The sequence below is a fragment of the Etheostoma cragini genome, chromosome 13 (genome assembly GCF_013103735.1).
Source record: "Etheostoma cragini isolate CJK2018 chromosome 13, CSU_Ecrag_1.0, whole genome shotgun sequence".
NCBI classification, from domain to species: Eukaryota; Metazoa; Chordata; class Actinopteri; order Perciformes; family Percidae; genus Etheostoma; species Etheostoma cragini.
Genome location: NC_048419.1, coordinates 3007575 through 3026412, shown reverse-complemented (window position 1 = coordinate 3026412; position 18838 = coordinate 3007575). Strand labels below are relative to the sequence as shown.

At 41.0% G+C, this 18838-nt stretch overlaps 1 protein-coding gene across 1 annotated transcript in view; it reads left to right on the top strand.

The window, feature by feature from the left end:
- Positions 1 to 12083, top strand: part of jam3b (junctional adhesion molecule 3b) — a 38315-nt gene extending 26232 nt beyond the window's left edge. The window contains exons 2-9 of the mRNA XM_034889680.1: positions 5869 to 5937; positions 6034 to 6147; positions 6233 to 6385; positions 6920 to 7122; positions 8819 to 8918; positions 9012 to 9141; positions 9256 to 9310; positions 10202 to 12083. Of these exons, the coding sequence (XP_034745571.1) occupies positions 5869 to 5937; positions 6034 to 6147; positions 6233 to 6385; positions 6920 to 7122; positions 8819 to 8918; positions 9012 to 9141; positions 9256 to 9310; positions 10202 to 10237 (860 nt within the window). The 3' untranslated portion in view covers positions 10238 to 12083. The remainder of the gene's footprint in view (positions 1 to 5868; positions 5938 to 6033; positions 6148 to 6232; positions 6386 to 6919; positions 7123 to 8818; positions 8919 to 9011; positions 9142 to 9255; positions 9311 to 10201) is intronic.
- The last annotated feature ends 6755 nt before the right edge of the window (positions 12084 to 18838 follow it).

Sequence of the window (18838 nt, the reverse complement as noted above, 5' to 3'; positions counted from 1 at the left end):
CGAGAGTACTGTGTTTTCCTAAGCTGTGACGAATGTGTGGATGTACATTTACAGTTTACTAATTTAGACAATGATCGACCAGAAGAAGAAAAACATATTCTGACCAGTTGGAAGAGAGCCACCTACGTTACCAGAGGTAGAGTCATTCTCCCATTCCTTAACCTGGTTATTCACACGTTACTGCTGTGCATGTAAACACGCTGACTGAGCCGGTCATGTAATGCTTGGCTCTAGTGTGTCAGAGAATAAGAGTTGTCTCCCATTTTTCATAGTGACCCCTTACTTATATGTAGTTATCATTGGTTCCATTGACACAAGAGATGAGGGCAAGACCTTAGAGGCTATTTAAGGAGACACATACAGGATGAGTAAGACATGATCAGGATTGGATATGTGTCCAACAGACTGGAGGAGAGATGGGAATCACCGCTCTCATAACACACAGTCAGCCCTTCCTGCGCTCCCATCCAGCTCAGGTACCAATCTGGACGGGTTAGCGGTTTCTTTTGGTTGCCCAGTTAGAAAAAGATGCAGCCTTTGCTGAAAGGATACCCACAAGGAAGCAATTGTTTAATTGGTTGCTGAAATACTTATAAGAAATACAAATAAGATGGGTTTCCAAATAACTCTATCACTGCTGTCAGTATCATGAGCAAACACATTCCAAAATGTCTTACGATACACTGTCAATTAATATGTTCATTTGCGTTTTACTTTCTGCCAGTAAATGATCAGGAATTCAGTTTTCTGGCCTAAGAGACTTTGCAAAGTCCGACTTTGCACACCACAATATCATTGCGGTATCGATATCGAGGTATTGGTCAAAAATATCGTAATATTTGATTTTTTTTCATATTGCCCAGCTCTGTTTGCATGTATCTTTACTCCGTCTGACAATTTTTCTCCTGGATAATTGATTGAATGTTTTGTCTATAAAATGATAGATCATGAAAAACGCCTAACACAATTTTGCAAAAGTCTTTGATTTTCTCCGATTAACAGTCCAAAGAAACTAGATCTAGAAACTATTCTCATTCACCAAGCTGACAGGGTTTTTCCTGCTTAGTGAATTTGTTTGCATCCAAAAGAAAATCAACAGCATCGAGATAGTATAACTGAGAATAAAAAAACATAGCTATCTAAATGTCTCTAATTTATCAAACAAGCAGAACATAACCCTGAATCGGAGAGTATGGCTGTAAGGTACTCTCACGGTTATGTATTTAAAAATGTATATCATTTGTTAACTGGTGTTTATTAATATGCCTTTTTTTATCAAATTGTCAGAAATAACCAGTAAATGCATAGATTTCTGTCAAATAAGGTGACAGACTGCCCTTACTGTACTGTTTACTACATCACCGCAGAACAGTAATGCTTACTGCCATGCATAGTTTCCCCCCACCCCCCCACCCCCACCCCGTAATCATGACCCAAACCAATAAATCTATTAATAAAGTAGCTGGGGGTTAATTTAATAGTTGACAGCTAGTCAAGTATTGATTGATCTTTGCAGCTCTATGAGTGAGTAAAGGGAGTTTCCCCGATTGAACTTTCATCATAACTAGTCATTTTCTCGTTAACAAGGCCCCGGACCCCCACTGACACTGCCTCTCAACCCCAACACCCCAAGTTGGGTAACTTCTGTGGCAATCAAATCCGATTTCTATAATGAAGATGAACTTCAGTTCTTTTTAAATGGGGGTTTCAGGTGTTTTCCTGGACAGTTTCCACGGTAGACCTCTCAAGCTTTTCATGTCTACGTCACGCTCACTTAAGCACCTAATCTGCACTAATACTTTCCGAATTAAAGAGGAGCACGGGGACAGGGGGTAAACTCTATTAGCTCTCTCGGACCAGAAAAACTGAGTGCTGCCTTTAATGGAGAGTCATAACACTAAATTAATCACCTGGAATAATTTATCGTCAACTTCAGATTCTATTTCAACACGGCCTATTCTGATATTTTGGACTCCTGGCATACTTGGCCTAGTTAGATTTGCTATAAGGTTACAGCATGCATGCTGTATATTTAAAACTCCAACCCAGAAGTAAGTACTGACATGCCTCACAAACCACAAGCTTTTGTCAGAAACAGTAAACAGCATGTTTCTACAAGTACACAGAGCCGATTTCTGCACCATAAGGTAGACTCCTCCCTTTTTTATCAGAAGATGGTTTGCATGTATACAATGTAGCTACAGTACAAGGAGCTCTCAGAAACACTGGGAGTGTCCTCTGCTAACAGTTTTGAAGTGGGTGTGCTGTTACTACTGTGGACAGGAAGCTAGTACCAGCTCGACTCCACCGCCGTGCCCCGTCCTCCTTTTTCCATTGCTGATTTAGTACCACCTCATGAGTTAGGCGAGGCTGGCTGGTCGCCGTAGCAACGCCGAAAGGTGACTGCCGTGACCTAACTCGACACACACACACACACACACAGAACGTCCAAGGTGTGTTGTTTTTGGTTCTGTGGCCAAAGCCAGAAGACAAATTAGTTTCACAAGGAGCTGGAGGCAGCAATAAAAACACCACTGGATAAACAATTTAAAAATGGCGGGTTTATTCAGGACACCCCCCCCCTGTCTGTCGCTGGCAATGTTGACCCAGTGATTAGTGACAATTCAATCAGGAGAGACATGTTTGCAGATATGCAAATGAGGTTTATTGTACAGCTTAATGAAATGTACAAAGTATTTGGCGATTAGACTCCATCACTATACAAATATTTTGTGTATATATATATACATAGCGTAGAGAACCGTCTGACCCCCCGATGGAATCTAGACACCTGTGGTGGCGACGAAGGAGCCCAAAGACCAGACCGAAGGAGGCTCCGGACCGGTTAGCTGCTTAAATGACGGGAGACTGAAGGGGGGAAGCTGAATGGCAAGGGGAGAAAGAGAGATTTAAAGCAGGGTTGTGACTCTGCGATTGGCCCTTGCAATTTGTCTACAGTTCTGATTGGTTAAGCAGGAAGGTGAACGCTTCCAGCAGCTGATTGCATTTAGTAAGAGATTCTCGATTAAATTAGGTCTTTCTTAAAGAATTTACGCTGAACTATATGTAAATCAGGAGAGACTAGTTGCAGATATACAACAGTTATACACAGCAGAAAAGTACATTTATTTGGATAAAAGCTGAATTGATTTAGAAGTGAATCAATTAATTGTTAGGTCTTCCTGAAAGAATTTACGCTGAGCTACATTTCTCTCCGACCAATCAGTAGTCTGCAGGTTTTTTACGTCACCTTTTGGTATCGCCTCAGCTCGCTTAAGACCTCGACGGAGTTGATACTAAAATTGGGACTTTTTCTCTTAATGGAAAACCAAAAAAAGGGGAGTCGAGCAGGTATCAGTTTTTGACTGTCACACTTCTGAAAAGGAGTGCAGATTCTCGTCTGTGCTCCTTTACTCTTCTTCTAAGTTCTTAGTTAGAAAAGACTACTTTTTCAGGGTGTCAAGAACTTTTTCATTTAGTGCTGCTGTGGAGCTAAACCTATTCCCCCTGGGACCAGACTATGTTGTCTTTGCTGCTGTTGCTCAGTACAGAATAAATTACGTCTTGAGATGCAAAGCCAACTGTCAAATATGAAATGAAAGTAACGTTAGCAATCAAAATCAAACAAACGAAAGCTCAGTGCTCTCCTCAACTGTCGTACTGTTGAGTTCCGTAGCGCTGCCCTCTCTGAGTAAGTTGATTGATCCATTTTTTTGGTCTCCTAAGATCTCTGTAGTCAATTAGACACGTCTTATGCTTTTTGTCTGCCGAAGGGCTTTTTTTCCAAGAAACATATGAACACATCTCTGTAAAACACCAGATTTAAAGCGGTGCTTTTGCATGATTCTTTGTGGAGCAACTCAGTTTTACAGAGCTAATTAAATCCACCAATCGATTAGTTGAGATAATGATATGACTGTCAGTCGACAAAGAGTTTCTTTGATAGAGGACTGCCCTAAAGTTGCAAATGAAACTACAGTGCTACTGAAGTATGGAAGGCCAGGGTGGGTCAGAGCTGTAGTTGGTCGCCATACAGTTTGTCTCCTGGACCCTGGGGTCTCCGTGGGGGGGCTGCTTGAAACATAGTTTTCTGTTTGAAGAGTTATCTTCTGATGTGTCACATTCACATACCGGATGTTGTCAGGAAGAATTGCATCTCTGCATTCATGTAGAATTGATTACAATGAACACATTAATAAGGACCGTGAACAAGATTTATCTAGGGCTGTCCCCTCTAGTCGATTAGACGACTAATATGGAGTTTTGGTATTAGTCGACTAAGATTTCTTTAGTTGATAAGTCATTTTTTATGCTTATTCATGCTTAATTACTAATTTCCCAAAAACTTATGAGCACATTTCTGGTGAGCACAAGATTTAAAGTGTTGCTTTTGCGGGATTAGTTGTGTAGATACTCAGTTTTACAGGTGGTTAATAACTACATTTATATTTTGCTATACTACTTGTTTAGTCAACAAAATTATGTAAATGTTGGTCAACTAACTCTTTAGTCGAGGTCAGCCCTACATTTTTCATATACATTGTATCTTGTACAGGAATATTAACAAGGTCTGAGCATTCCCTTCACACTTTAACTTTTTCAAGCAGCTTCCTGAGGGCAGATCTTTTATTGTCCGGCTGGGTGTGACCTACTTGTGCCCTCCATGCAGTGTTGTAACTGTCAGCAGTGGCTAAAAACAAGCTGTCGTCTGGTCATGATCTCCAGGAAGACCGTGGGCTAATCAGCTTACCCCGTCTGCTGCAGTAGGTGACCCCACACACTGCTGTGTGTCCACAGGACAGTCGGTGGAGGTCAGGTGATCCTGGTTTGAATCAGAGGCCCTTGACCATTTCCAGCACTAATTAGTAGCAGATTACACTGAATGCACCATTTGGGGTCCCTTTGTGGTTGTTTGGCTTTTCTTCTAGTCACTTTGTGTCTCTGTGGTCAATTGTGTCTCTTTGTGTATTATTTTTGTCTCTTTGTGGTCATTGTTACTCTATGTGGTGATTTTGAAGCAACGTTTTACAGTGTGTTCTGGGGACAGGCAGATTGTGAGGAGTATGAGGAGTTTGCTGTATGTGAAAATGTTGTAGCCTAAAACATGCGTGACATCACCTTTTTTGACGTTTTTTTGTTCCACCTATCATAACCCGGGTCACCTTGATGTTATAATCAGCACAGTCTGTACAAGTGGCCCTGCCTGCATCCATGAGCCAGACAATAATTTATGGTCTCTGAAAGTGGTCATGAGCAGACTCCGTTAACATTCATTTGGAAGTGACTTTGTGTGGATCTGTTTGCGGACCACGGGCAGCCAGGATGACTCAGCAGTGCCCCCTCCCAAGGCCTCAGCCCTCCACCACATACCAACACAGATCTTTCCGTCCGGGGTGCTTTTGCACCATTAGTCCCACATGGGCAACAGCATCAGACTCGGAGAGAGACAGAGCAAGGGGGGTTGAACTACTGGCATGGTCAGCTTGCCCTGAAAAGGCCACATGCCTCCCTGCACAATTATCCACTGTGCATAGAAACAGCTCCCCCACCCTCAACTCACACACACACACACACAATGGTTTGACCAACACAACTAAAAATGGAAGATGGCCAGTAAAAGACCATGGCCAAAGAGTACCAGGATGTTAAGATCATCACACTGATGTGGGATTGACATGTATCTTCATTTTAATGTGTGAAAATTAAGATGAGGGAACGTGTATCCTCAAGGAGAGTGTTAAAATAAGCCCAGCACGTCGGTGGATGTCAGCTGGTATTGTGCATATCGCGTGAGATCATCGGCGTATCATGAAAATTCATGCTCTGGAGAGTCTCATGTTCCATTGCCTCTCCTCTCTTGTGTTGCAGGCTACTTCAGTGTGTCAGCAGTGGTCCTGAAAACCAACAACGAGTCACCGTGGACCGATGAGTTTGACAGTAAGACCTAATGACCAAATATCCCCACAAAAAACAAAACAGGAAAAAAATATATATTTTTGTGAATTTATGACTCCCTTTTTGTCTTTGCTGCAGAAATTGAGTTATCGTGTTTGATTGACTCCATCTCTACAACCAACCCGAGGATTGAATGGAAGAAGATAACGAATGAGGGGCCAAGTTATGTGTACTTTGACAAGAAGATCTCAGGTAATTTATAAAATGCACAAACACGCCTCTTCGGTTTTCTGCAGTTTTCTACACATTCGTCGCTGAACATGTTTTTGCCGGACAGGCGACCTGGAGAACCGAGCGATGATCAGAGAACCGGCCACATTGCTGATAACCAATGCCACAAGGTTGGACACGGCCAAATATCGCTGTGAGGTCACCGCCGCTAACGACCAGAAGTCCTTTGATGAGATTGTGATTGACCTCGTTGTAAGAGGTACTGCCGCTTGTCCACATCATCCGCCTATACTGCATGGAGAGTCAAAGATATGAAAATGACACGAGTCAAATATGATGAAGATGCCGCTAAATGCAGAAAAACTAGCCATTTTAGTGCCCTTAAAGAGAGCCCTTGCTAAGTGATTCACACTTAGATGCTGTAAGATGAAACCGTGTTATAGGTCGCACCAACCCTCAGACCAGACCTGCCCAGCTGCAAAGGCGTGTTCTGGGCTATAAGAGGAAAGCTCTGAAACTGCATCTGTCTGAATTGCAGTGCTAAAGAAAGCAAGCGTTGCGTGTTTTGGTGGCGTTTTTTGGCACGGACCAAAAATCATATGCCCGTCCGGTCAACCATAAAGGGTCAGGGTGACATTGTTTTTTTTTTTTTTTGAAGCAGCAAAGTCAGTCAGACCTGTCAGCATCACAAGAGAATGTGTGGGTTTGTTTTATCACTGTGATGCATACAGAATCTAACTCCTCTGAAGTGTGAAGCTCCCCATGAAGACTAAGTGTTTTTATGTCGCCACAGTAAAGCCGGTGGTGCCCAAATGCAGTGTCCCAAAATCAGTGCCTTTTGGGAAGTCAGCCGAGCTGAGCTGCGTGGAGCACGAGGGCTACCCCAAGTCTCAGTACCAGTGGTTCAAGAACAGGGAGGAGATCCCCGACGACCCAAAGACCAGCCTCAAGTTCTTCAACTCCACATACACGCTCAGCGCAGAAGCCGGAACTCTGGTTAGTACGTGTGGGCATGTGTTTGGACAGGGACAGGCATGACAGAGAGGCGAGGGCGGGGCAGCCGGGGGACGCTGTGACCCGATGCCCAGGGGTGGGGGCAGATATTTTGGGGAGACAGTTGATGGTGCGAGAGGGCTTGAGCCACGAGGGGAATCCACTGTCCTCGTTTGCACATTCCTCAATTCTCGCCCTGCTTCCCAGCGCAGCTCGATCTGCTCAGTGTTTGCCTCCAACACACTCCTGTCAAACTTCATCAGCAGTGAAAGAAGTATTCAGATTCTCAGTAAAAGTACTAATACCACACTGTAGAAAATACTCTGTTATAAGTTAATGTCCTGCATGAATGTAATGGATTAAAAAGTACAATATTTCTCAACGAAATGTAGCCGAGTAGAAGTAAAAAGTGGCGTGAAAAGAAAAGTACAAGTACCTCAACATTTGTACTTATGTGCAGTACTTGAGTAAATGTACCTATTTACGTTCCACCCCTGACCTTCATGCCAGCCTCTAAGATGTGAGGCACCAAAGCATACTCCAATGTTTGTCTTCATGTAGAACCGTAGCTGTAGACTCAGGAGGTTTTTTTCTGCTGTACTTATCTCCTTTTGACTGTTATTTTTAGTGTTCACAGAAACAAAGTTATCACTCCTCTGCTACTCCCATATGAGGAAGTCACGCCCACCAACCGATTTAGAAATCTATTATTGTTTAGTATAAGATTAGATTACATGATTTGTCCGGGAAAGCTTCATTATTTATGGAAATGCAAAGAAACACAGAGAATGACTTGTTTATTGTGTTTTTTTTGTTTTGTTTTTTTCTTGTAATTATTTGATGGAAATTTGAAGGTTTTCTTGCAAGACAACACACATTTCTGATTTGTGCTATAATGATAATTTTACAATACATATCTATATTTTAACTTGAACGTTAAAATGCCCATATTATGAAAAAATCTCTTTTTCTGGGATTTTGTTATTGTGTGTCTCTGGTGCTTCAACAGGAGTTCGAAATCTGCACAACTTACTACTTCACTAGTCGAGACAAGGTGGCTAACCGTAGCACATGCTAGCGCTAGCATGCTAGCTCGTTCTCAATGGCAAAACACTGCTACAACACACACTAGTTAAGCATAATCTCCAAAAGAATGACTTCCTGTCCCTGTTCTGCAGGTATTCTACAAGTGGCCCTGGTCTAGAAGAAGTCTCCCAAAGTCTCCCAAAGTTGGAGAAAGAGTTATCTAACTGATGGGATCTTACCTAGCTACTGAGTACTGTGTAATGTGCAACTCCCAACAAAGATAGTATAGAAGTGAGATTTCTTACTGTGTATCTAAAACAAATGAGATGTCTCACTCTGAAGCTAAAACAGAGACCTAATCACACAGGGTGAAAACAGGATCTGCAGCAATGTGCAGTACAACAAAAACTATCGTGTTGTTTGAAAATTAAACCATGTAAACCTATTCTTGTACAACCTCAAAATACATTTATGAACCTGAAAATCAGCATAATATAGACGCTTTCATTTAAAAAAAACGTTAAAATCTGAACAAAATAGGAGGGAGAAAAGAAGAAGGAAACGTACTACAAAGACAACACATGTCTGATAATAATAGTGAGAGTTGTATGTAGTTTTTTAAAGGCTTAAGCAAGAGCATTTATCAAACTTATGTTAATGTTGTCCGATGCAGAACTTCATCGCAGTCAGGAAAGAAGACGCGGGCGAATACTTCTGCCGAGCGAAGAACGACGCAGGATACTCCGAGTGTCCGCCCCAGAAGATGGAAGTCTGTGAGTGTGTCACACACACGTTGTTCGCATTGTTCACTGTCAGGTCGACCCATTGTCAGTGTTTAATTGTACATTCTTACATAAATTCCACAGATGATATTGACGTTGTGGGGATCGTACTGGGAGTGCTGGTGGTGGCCGTAGTGCTCTTGTGTATAACAGCGGGGATCTGCTGTGCATACAAGCGAGGCTACTTCTCCAGCCAAAAACAGACGGGGAACAAGTAAGACATGAGGACATCCAACCATGTGATCAACTGATCCATGTGTTCCTCTGTAGCCAGCACTTATCCAATCGTTCCATCCATGAAACCATAATGTGCTCTCTGTCTTTTTAGTTATAAAGTTCCAGCTAAAGGAGACGGAGTGGACTACGTCAGGACGGAGGATGAGGTTTGTAGAAAGCATTGAGTGTTAGATGCCTGCTGAATATGCAAAGGATGCTTTTAAAGGGGAACAGAGTTTATTTTAGAACAGGTGACTGACGGTCTAATCAGAGTTTAGAGTAAAGGTGGGGAATCAATCTAAAAACTTAAAATATAGTCAGTAATGCAAAGTATTCAAATAACGGGCGCCTGGGTAGCTCACCTGTCTAAAATAAAGGCCTAAAAGAGCAAAAAATAATAACCTTTACAGAAAATATTGTACAAATGGTTAATGGGCTATAACACACAGAGCTACCTGTTCTCCATCCGCCACGCACCAGGACCCAGGTGTGAAAAGACACAATAAACAATAAATAACAAAATAATAACGTGGGTGGTTTACCGCAACGCTCTTCACAAGTAAAGTAAAGGCTCAGTTCAGTACGTTCGTAGAATTCGGGTGATTTATCAAATGTCAGAGTATTTGAACCTTGAAAAAAGTGTTCAAAATTTCAGGAAAAAGCTTCAGAAACGCTGCAAAAAAACATCTACAAAAACATAAATAAAGTGCTGAAAATGACCCACAAAAATATCATAGAAAGGGACAAAAAAATGAGGAAAAAAAGGAACGGCCAGGAAAAGTGATTTATTTTTTTTGAAAAATAACAACTCCAATTTTTCCCTAAAAAACAAAAGTTGCATAGTCGACAGGAAGACAACACAAGGGTTAAACACATATAGAGAGGATTTTTCATTTTAGTGCTGCTGATTTTCCTTGGGCGCTGGCTAAAACCTCCAAATATTCCTTTATGCAGGAAAAACCCTTTTTTAAGAAGAAGATCTGCATTACTGTTGAACCACTTCTGCAATATGACGAATACCTCAACATGGCTCCTGTTTGCCTGTGTGTCCTCTGCAGGGGGATTTCCGACACAAGTCGTCATTTGTGATCTGAAAAGAGAGGAGGGATGACGAGGGGGCCCTGTGCTGAGTGAAAGACATGACATGTGGGACTGCGCTGCACGCTGTCTGACCACGGCTCATGCTCGGAGCTCTCAGCATGGCTGAAATCCAACTACTCGAGTTTGCCAAAGGTGACAAGATTTCACAGGACAACTGCGTCCAAACTATTACACATGTACGGACTGCGATTCATTTGTCAACTTGTATCACCACCAACTGATTTATTTAGCTAAATTATGGAGTTCCTACTTTACAGTTAATTGCATGGTTTTTAAACACCATCCGAGGTGGAGGAGAGGAAACTTTTCTTTAGTCTGCCAGGTAGAAAAGGAGGAGTCTCTTTCCACCAAAGTCAGTCAATCAAGACACCTTTCTACCTTTGCTTCCAACCTTTTTGCCATTTGTATAAGATTTCTTTTCTACTGTTGAAATTTGTCAGACTATTTTTGATGGAATATATTTTAAAATGCCTATAGATAAAGGTTTACTTTTTTAAATATTTGTAAAATACTAACATGTGTTTTTTGTTTTGTTTTGTGGATACAAAAAAATATGTAACAAGAAAGGAAAAAGACAATTGAAAAACGACTTAGCAGCATCTCAAGATGTGGTTCTTGATCGGCGGTCTTACAAATTTAATTTCTCCACTGGGAACGCCCCCCCCAGCCCCACCCCACCCCCTTCTGTTGTGAGAGACTTCCATGTTCCTGTTTGTAGATAGTCTTAGTCAGAGGCTTTGAAGAGTGCCAGTCCAATGCTGTGAAACACTGCACACAATCAGTGCTGCATTTTCTTGATTTTAAGTGTCCTTCTATGCTTGCTGTTGATCTTGTATATATTGAATTTACTGTCCAGGATCGAGTTTTGCTGTCATGTGTACTTTCAGTATTACACTATAATTATAATTATGATAATAATAGTACTACAGGGTTTGTTAGTTAACCTTCCAGACCCAAAGACAACTCAGTTTTAATACTAGACCTGGGATCCTGACTCTGATTACAGTGTAAAAGCCTCAATTTGAATTCGGAATGGAACCAATTGGAAGACCTGATACAGAGAAAAAAGAACTTTCTGGAAATGTGAGTGACAGACTTATTTTAAAGGGTAATTTAGTTTTTTCCATCCTGTAACTTTTCTTTTTTCCATGGAGACTAATGTGAACAACACTCTTTGAAATTGTTCCAGTATTGAGTGAGGACTCTGTAACATGCAGCTTAGATTATTATTGTCATTGTCTGACAACATTATGAGAAGAATCCCTACAGAGATAGACCTTTTTGTTAAAGATAAAGTTGTTGTTTGACATGAAACAGCCACACAATTGATATCGCCAAACCCACCAGACTCCATGTAAAATAATCACTACTTTTAGCGTGTATAGAGCCAGCACATTTCCACGTGTAAATGGGTGAACTAAGGGTTTATTTCAACCAGACCGGAGCGGTGATCGTTGGAACATTGGAAAGACGAACCAAGACGCCTCATAGTTTTGTTTGGTTTCTGTCCACTTTGAATGAATTGTGTATTACGGGGATAAAATCACTGTTTCCTTACATGGAGCCTGGTGGGTTGATATACAGTATACTCTAGTAATAGCCATTTCGGGGTTGATATACACAAAGGATCTATCTCTGTAGAGATCCTTTCCATAACGTTGTCTGACACTTTTAATAAAAAAACCGTGTCTGTCAGCGGCAAAAACAGATCTTTAGTGGACGTGCATTGAAGGTGCACAATTGCCCAATAACGTTACATTGCATCTTTTTTAGCCGCTGTCTAGTTTAATACTGGACAAATTTCAAAACTTGTGTTCCCATCACTCATTAAGACACAAACACATTGGAAAAAAAACAGATGTTACCCTTTAACTACTGACTTGCCTATTTTCAAGCTATTATTACTAAAGGTACCAAAAACACCAGACTCTACAGTACACACAATTACAGCCAGGTAAAGCACATTGAACACAACCTTTGGCATGAATCCTGCTTGATATTTGCTGATATCCAATCTGTTTACAAATGATCTTTGCTTATATTTGTGCTAAAAAAAGAGAGTAGGCCTCATCTAACATGTCTAACCTTTAGCTGTGACCAGGTAGTAATGTATTGAAAGATCCTCTTAGGTTTGACTGAAACTCATATTGTACTCATTCCTCTCAGCAAAGCTGAAGGCAAACAGCCCTAACCCGACAGTGTTACAGCGACATACAGCTGGGGTCTGGAGGGTTAACGGTTGTATTGATTGTAAATAGATATTTGTAATTTTTGTCTCTCTCTCTCTCTCTCTCTCTCTGAAGATTATGTAAAGTGGTGAAAAATGTCCTATTTGAGGCAATATGAAACTCTTTCCATTTGTAAAACTGAGAAAAGGTAACATTTTACCATGTCATGATTCATAGCACATGAACACAAGCTTCGTTGCGACATCATGGCAGATGCAGTCTGAGATGTATCAGTATTCACGTACTGTACCTTCCATGAAAGCTCGCATGAGTCTCTTGTTCAGCTGTTTCATAATGTGCAAGTGTGGTAAAATGTTAACTGAATATCAGTCATGGTAGAGACGATCTGCCCAACATTTGCACACAGGAAGAAGAAACACTGCTCCGTCTTTTTCCAAGCTGCATTAAGGAACCAAGAGGAAACTATTATCCCAACAGAGTTCCCAATGAATCCTGTTCCACAGGTACAAGTCACGCAGCACACAGATGCATACCGTTCCCCCTCCTCATTTCTACAAATGTCATTCCTCTTAAGTGCCTTCTGTCTTTACATTAGTCCAGCTTCTCCACAGCCGTGCCCTGTTCCACGGGCACTGCTGTGATACTCGGAGGCGTCACGTCTGCATTCATTAACCACGAGCCTGGCGTTTGAGAGGAATGATGTCACCGCAAATTTCCACTTCCCTCCTTTACATACGTATCTGCAAATTTGTAAATAGCTTTGTTTTTCATAGATTTGAAGGTGTAGCTACATTGAAGTAGAAATAGAACTATATTAGTGCCTAAATATAGTGTGAATTATTTTTGGTAAAGACGCATAGCACTATTAGGCAAAAGAAAAAAGATGGACGTTTATATCTGAGTTTATAATACGTACAGTATATAAAAAAAACACAACCGAGGTACTTTTTTCATTTATAACACAGACATGACACTGCTCCGCTGCTTTCACCATGAACACTGTGTTCAAACCCAGAGTTGACTTAGTGCTCATAAAAGTGCCATGCAGCTGTGATGGTGCTCTAATTATTCAGGCATTGTGAGCGTTTTATAAAGCGAGTCCATGCTAAGGTTCAGCCAAACAGCAATGTACAGCCGCTACTGTACATGTACCCCACAGATGAGAAGTCCTCAACACGTCTGTGTGTAATCTGGTGTGATGTTGTAAGGCAGCACTGATAGAGATTACATTCACATGACAGTGAGAGATGGTTTTCCGGTGTGTGTGTGTGTGTGTGTGTTCTGTTTTAGGGGGAAAGTTAAACAGGGCCAACTTACCATTGTCTCTCAACTCAAGGATAGCAGAGCTTCACTGCTCCGGCACAGTTAGACTGATACAGCATGGAAGAAAACCAAACTCCCATCCAATAGAATGGCCATTTGGGGCCTGTTCGGGTTGTTTTTTTTGTTCATTTTAGAACCACCCTATTTGTGATTAATAAAACTCACTTATATTACTGGAGACATTTGTGTTTGCTTTTTTTCGTGTGTGTGTGTGCGCGCGGAGGCCTTCTACGTCTGTGCTGCCGCTCATTTCATCATCATTTCCTCCGCTGCTTCAAATCCTCCTCGGCCACTCCAGAGTCCCCCGCTGTTCACGGAAATCCTATTCGGTATGAAAGACCGTCGCATATCCCACTGACAGCATCTTTGTCGATCTAAAGCTGTAATCTATTACTGGGAGTTAAGCCATTTACACTTTTTACACTGAAAAAAAGCTTTCTTGTTCCTCTCTGGTAACTGTGCCAACTAGCAGCAAGTTCCTGGATAAAGACCATGGCTAATATACAGTTATGTTCAAAATAATAGAAGTCCAAGATCACTAATCTCATAATCATATTTTCCGGTAGGACTGATATTTCTAAATGGCAAATTTACTAGTAAGTGTTGTAGATTAATAGAAAACAAACAGAGCCAACAGTCGTGAAATGCATGCTGCTAATTCTGTTCCACTGAAAAAATACTAAACCATATTTAAGGAAGGAAGGAAGGAAATGTTGTGCATGCAGGTTATAGTGCATTTCACACTGTAACACTCAGCAAAATGGGTTGTTCCAGACATTGCTCTGAGGAACAACGGACTTAGATTAAAAAGTTGATTGGAGAGGGGAAAACCTATAAAGAAGAGCAGAAAAGTATAGGCTGCTCAGCCAAAATGATTGGTAGAAAGGACACATTGACTGGCCAAAGGAGAAATGGCGCAACATCCTGTGGACTGAAGAGAGGAACTTGTTTTTTGGGTCTAGGGGCCGCAGACAGTTTGTCCGATGATCAATTCAAGCTTGGGTCACCCGTTTGGTTCAATGGTTCAGTTTGCTAAATGAAGGAGATTTTGTTGAACAGAACGCCCGTTTGGCACACCCCTCTGAAGGTTATGCCGTATTTGTGTCTTAAATTAGGAGGTCTTGTTTAGTTCCGACTTCTAACGAGATAAGGGAGTTTCTCACTATGCTGACCCACAGATCTGTGGTTAGCTGGTATGTACTGCCCGCCATTTCCCATCAGCCCTGCATCCTCTTACTGCCATACAATCCGGCTCATCTGTTCAGTAAATTCCAAATGAATTCCTTTCTATTTATATACCATATTCTCAGCATTAACTATAACCAAAAGCCTTTATATGTTTTTAAAAGTGTTTTGGACATGCCTGCTGCTTGACAGTGGGTGACAGGAACAAAAAGCCCAGCAGTGTGCTAACAAAGGCAGGGAAGCTTTCAAACTAGCGACACAGATTCATATAATACACAATTTAACCCTCATGTTGTCTTCCCATCGAAATTGAAAATCCAAACTTTTGTTGATGCTTTTTATCGATGTTTTTAACTTTTTCTTACGTTTGTGTCCCATTGTTCAACACTTTGACGCTTTTTTTGTTTTCGACACTACATAACACTAACTTATTAACTTTAGTTTTATAGTTATTTTGGGAATTTATGTTCAATAAACCTCATTCGTAGGAAATTATACCTATTGTTTGAGTGAGAAAAGCAGAAATTAGGAATTATTTAGAGTAAAATTAAAGGAATGGATGTTGATGGATAATCCCAGACTGGAATATGTCAACTTTTAATCAATACTATTTCAAAACCACTTCAACTTTTTTCTCCAAAGGCTATAAAATTGAATAAGACGCCCCAAAATTTATAAAAGTAGAGATTTGTACTTGCCAAAGAGCGTTGTGTGGAATCAATTATGTTATTTAGGGTAATTAAAAAGAACGTTGATATAGGAAAACGGGTCAATTTGACCCGAGGACAACATGAGGGTTAAAAAATATATATATATAAATCATGTTTAGGCTGTAAGATTGCACAGTATTTGTTAAGAAACACTGAATTTAAAGCTTTAGTGTGCAACGTAATATTAAAGGACACATGTTAGATTGCCAAATGAGTTGCTAAAAAGCTCATGACCTGGTTGGATCAGTGGGTAGAGCAGGCGCACATATAGCATCTTATTAAGGTTCAAAAAGTGGACAATGAAATTCACAACTGGTCTGCAGAGGGCCACAGGTCTGGAATGAGGTTGATAATACTGTAAAAATCTATTTGTCTGCATACCATTTAACTAATGCTTAGACTGATGGACTAAATGTCTCGGGACCACTTAGGAAGGGTTAGGGTAGTTAGGGTTTCTTCTTTTGTAAATTATATTGTAGAACAACATGATAATACTGGATCTGAAGTCTCTTTTATATAGACCTTAGTGGTCCCCTAATACTGGATCTGGAGTCTCTTTTATATAGACCTTAGTGGTCCCCTAATTCTGGATCTGAAGTCTTTTATGTAGACCTTAGTGGTCCCCTAATACTGTATCTGAAGTCTCTTTTATATAGACATTAGTGGTCCCTAATACTGTATCTGAAGTCTCTTTATATAGACCTTAGTGGTCCACTAATACTGGATCTGGAGTCTCTTTTATATAGACCTTAGTGGTCCCCTAATACTGGATCTGAAGTCTCTTTTATATAGACCTTGGTGGTCCCCTAATACTGGATCTGAAGTCTCTTTTATATAGTCAAGATTCCCTATCGGCCCATCTGAGCCCAAGCCAGAGCAGGATACCCAGGACTCTGTTATTAATTTTATTATTAATGTTAGAAAACCTCATAAAGGGACATTTTCATGCCATGGGACCTTAAACATTGTTCCATTGATGTTTGGAGTCTGTTACCCCATCACCTGGTCTCCTGTCTTTGGGTTCTCTGCCTTCAGGCCTCTTTTTCTGAATAAATCATTGCACCGCACCAGTCTTCCTGTCCTTGTTTGCATTTGGGTCTTTCCCCCTGCTGCCTGCTCTCCAACCCTCACATTCCTCGAATTTCTTTGAATTCAAGTTGATTTTAAGTGGTTAAAGGTGCCGACCATTACAAATAATATGCTGAAGTTGCTCAAACAGCGTTGGTTATTTTCAGATCTACAAATATGAGTGCTTAACTCAGACTCATTTAGTGGCAAAATGTAAGAACTTTAAGAACAACAGAAATGAAAGTTGGTCAAAATAGTGAAGTTTGTTTCTATTTCTTACTTGAAAGCGTTCTCTTTCAGTTAGGCCTATCTGTTTCTTTGTTTTAAGCAGCACCCACATGCCCTTTTGTTTCATTTGTTGTTGTTTGTTACTTAATTTTGTAAATTCCCTTTATAGTCTAAGAGTTTCAGTCATAATTGCAGACAGACAGCTGGTTTTCACAGTACAACACTTCAATATATATTTAATGGTATTTATCTTTACAGGACAAATTCCTCATGAAATCGAATAAAAGCAAATAATTATGTTGCGGACCACTGAGACTTTATTCTTAGCTCTCACACACACCATGTCCCATTGACTGATAGAAGGGCTGATGGAGTTGCTGATTTTATGATGTTTCCTGGCTATTTGCAAGACAAACTGGACTGTTTCTTACTCAACAATTTGTGGGATAGAGTTCCTCTCACGTTTTAATATTGTCATGTTTGAAAAGCCAGTAAAGCAGCAGTTAGATTGCGTCCCATGTGAATTCCTGGGACTAGCAGGTGCCCTTTTGAGTGGGACGAAACCTGAGTTTTGCTGCAACATCATCTGATTTATCTCTCTAATTCTAATACCATTAGACAGTATAGATACGTTCCGGTTTGTCTGTTGATGGCTGCTGTGAACAGACAGTGGGGAAGGAAGAGAGACGGGAGCAAATCGTTCTAAGGATGTGGCCTATTTAGAAAATATCTCAGCATGATGTGATGAAGTGACACAGTGACAAGATGTTTGTCCGTATCAGACGGGGCCACAGCTGTTCCTACGGGTCTCCATTGGTTCCAGCTTGAAGGGCCCTGCATGTTAGAAGTTTGAAGGCACGCACCCAAACATGAAAATGAGTTCTGTGACACTCAGATGTTCCAGCAGGCTGTTGAGGCACAATGTTAGACTTCTTTCACCGTCTCAAAAAGGACTCCTTGTCACGAAAGAACACTACAACTCGGTTCCTACCAAATAAGAGCCCCAGGGCAGCCATTTAACTGTTGTCAAGTTTGATCATAAAACTAGTCTACAAGGAAGGATCATTATCAATTTGTTTCACAAGTCACCAGAACTAATTACGCAGTTATGAGAATGAGTTATAATATGAGATTATGAGAATCAGTTCCCAGCAAGGCCTGGTATTGAGCTAAAGTGACACACACACACACACACACACACACACACACACACACACACACACACACACACACACAGACACTTTCTCTGTAAACATAACATTTCAAATTATTGCAGATGTGTAAGTGCTATAACTGTTTTATGTGTGTGTGTGTGCGCAGTGGCGTTGGACTGTGGGGGGGGGGGGCTTAGTGTGTTAAATGTGTGTGTGTGTGTGTGTGACTTAAGTATGGGCATACTGGCATACCTGGCCAGTATTGACCAGTCACCATCAGTTTTTCAGTGGAAACCTTTTTTAAGCTTTTCCGTATCAAGAAATTAAAACTACTGTTTAAAAAACATGCAATGCTTATGATATGGGGAGGATTTATCATGGAAATGTTAAATACTGAATAACGGCATGACACATTGGGAATGAAAACAACCTGACTTCAGAGGAACCGAGGAGGACATTCAGGTGGATCTGTCTCCTGATGTGTAACTCTGTCCTCTAGTGGTGCAGCACTGCCATCACAGGACGCTCCTGCTTAATGGGCTCGAGCGTAAGTGAATGCAAGGCAAACGGTAATAAGTTGACAGCAAATGTTAATATTGGTACGCAGCATTGACTGTGAAATTAATATTACAGTCTTAGGAACGCACCAAAATGAGTTTTAGGCTGGATCCCATTTCTCCATCTTACCCCTTACCCCTACCCCTACCCCCTACCCCTTACCCCTTACCCCTACCCCC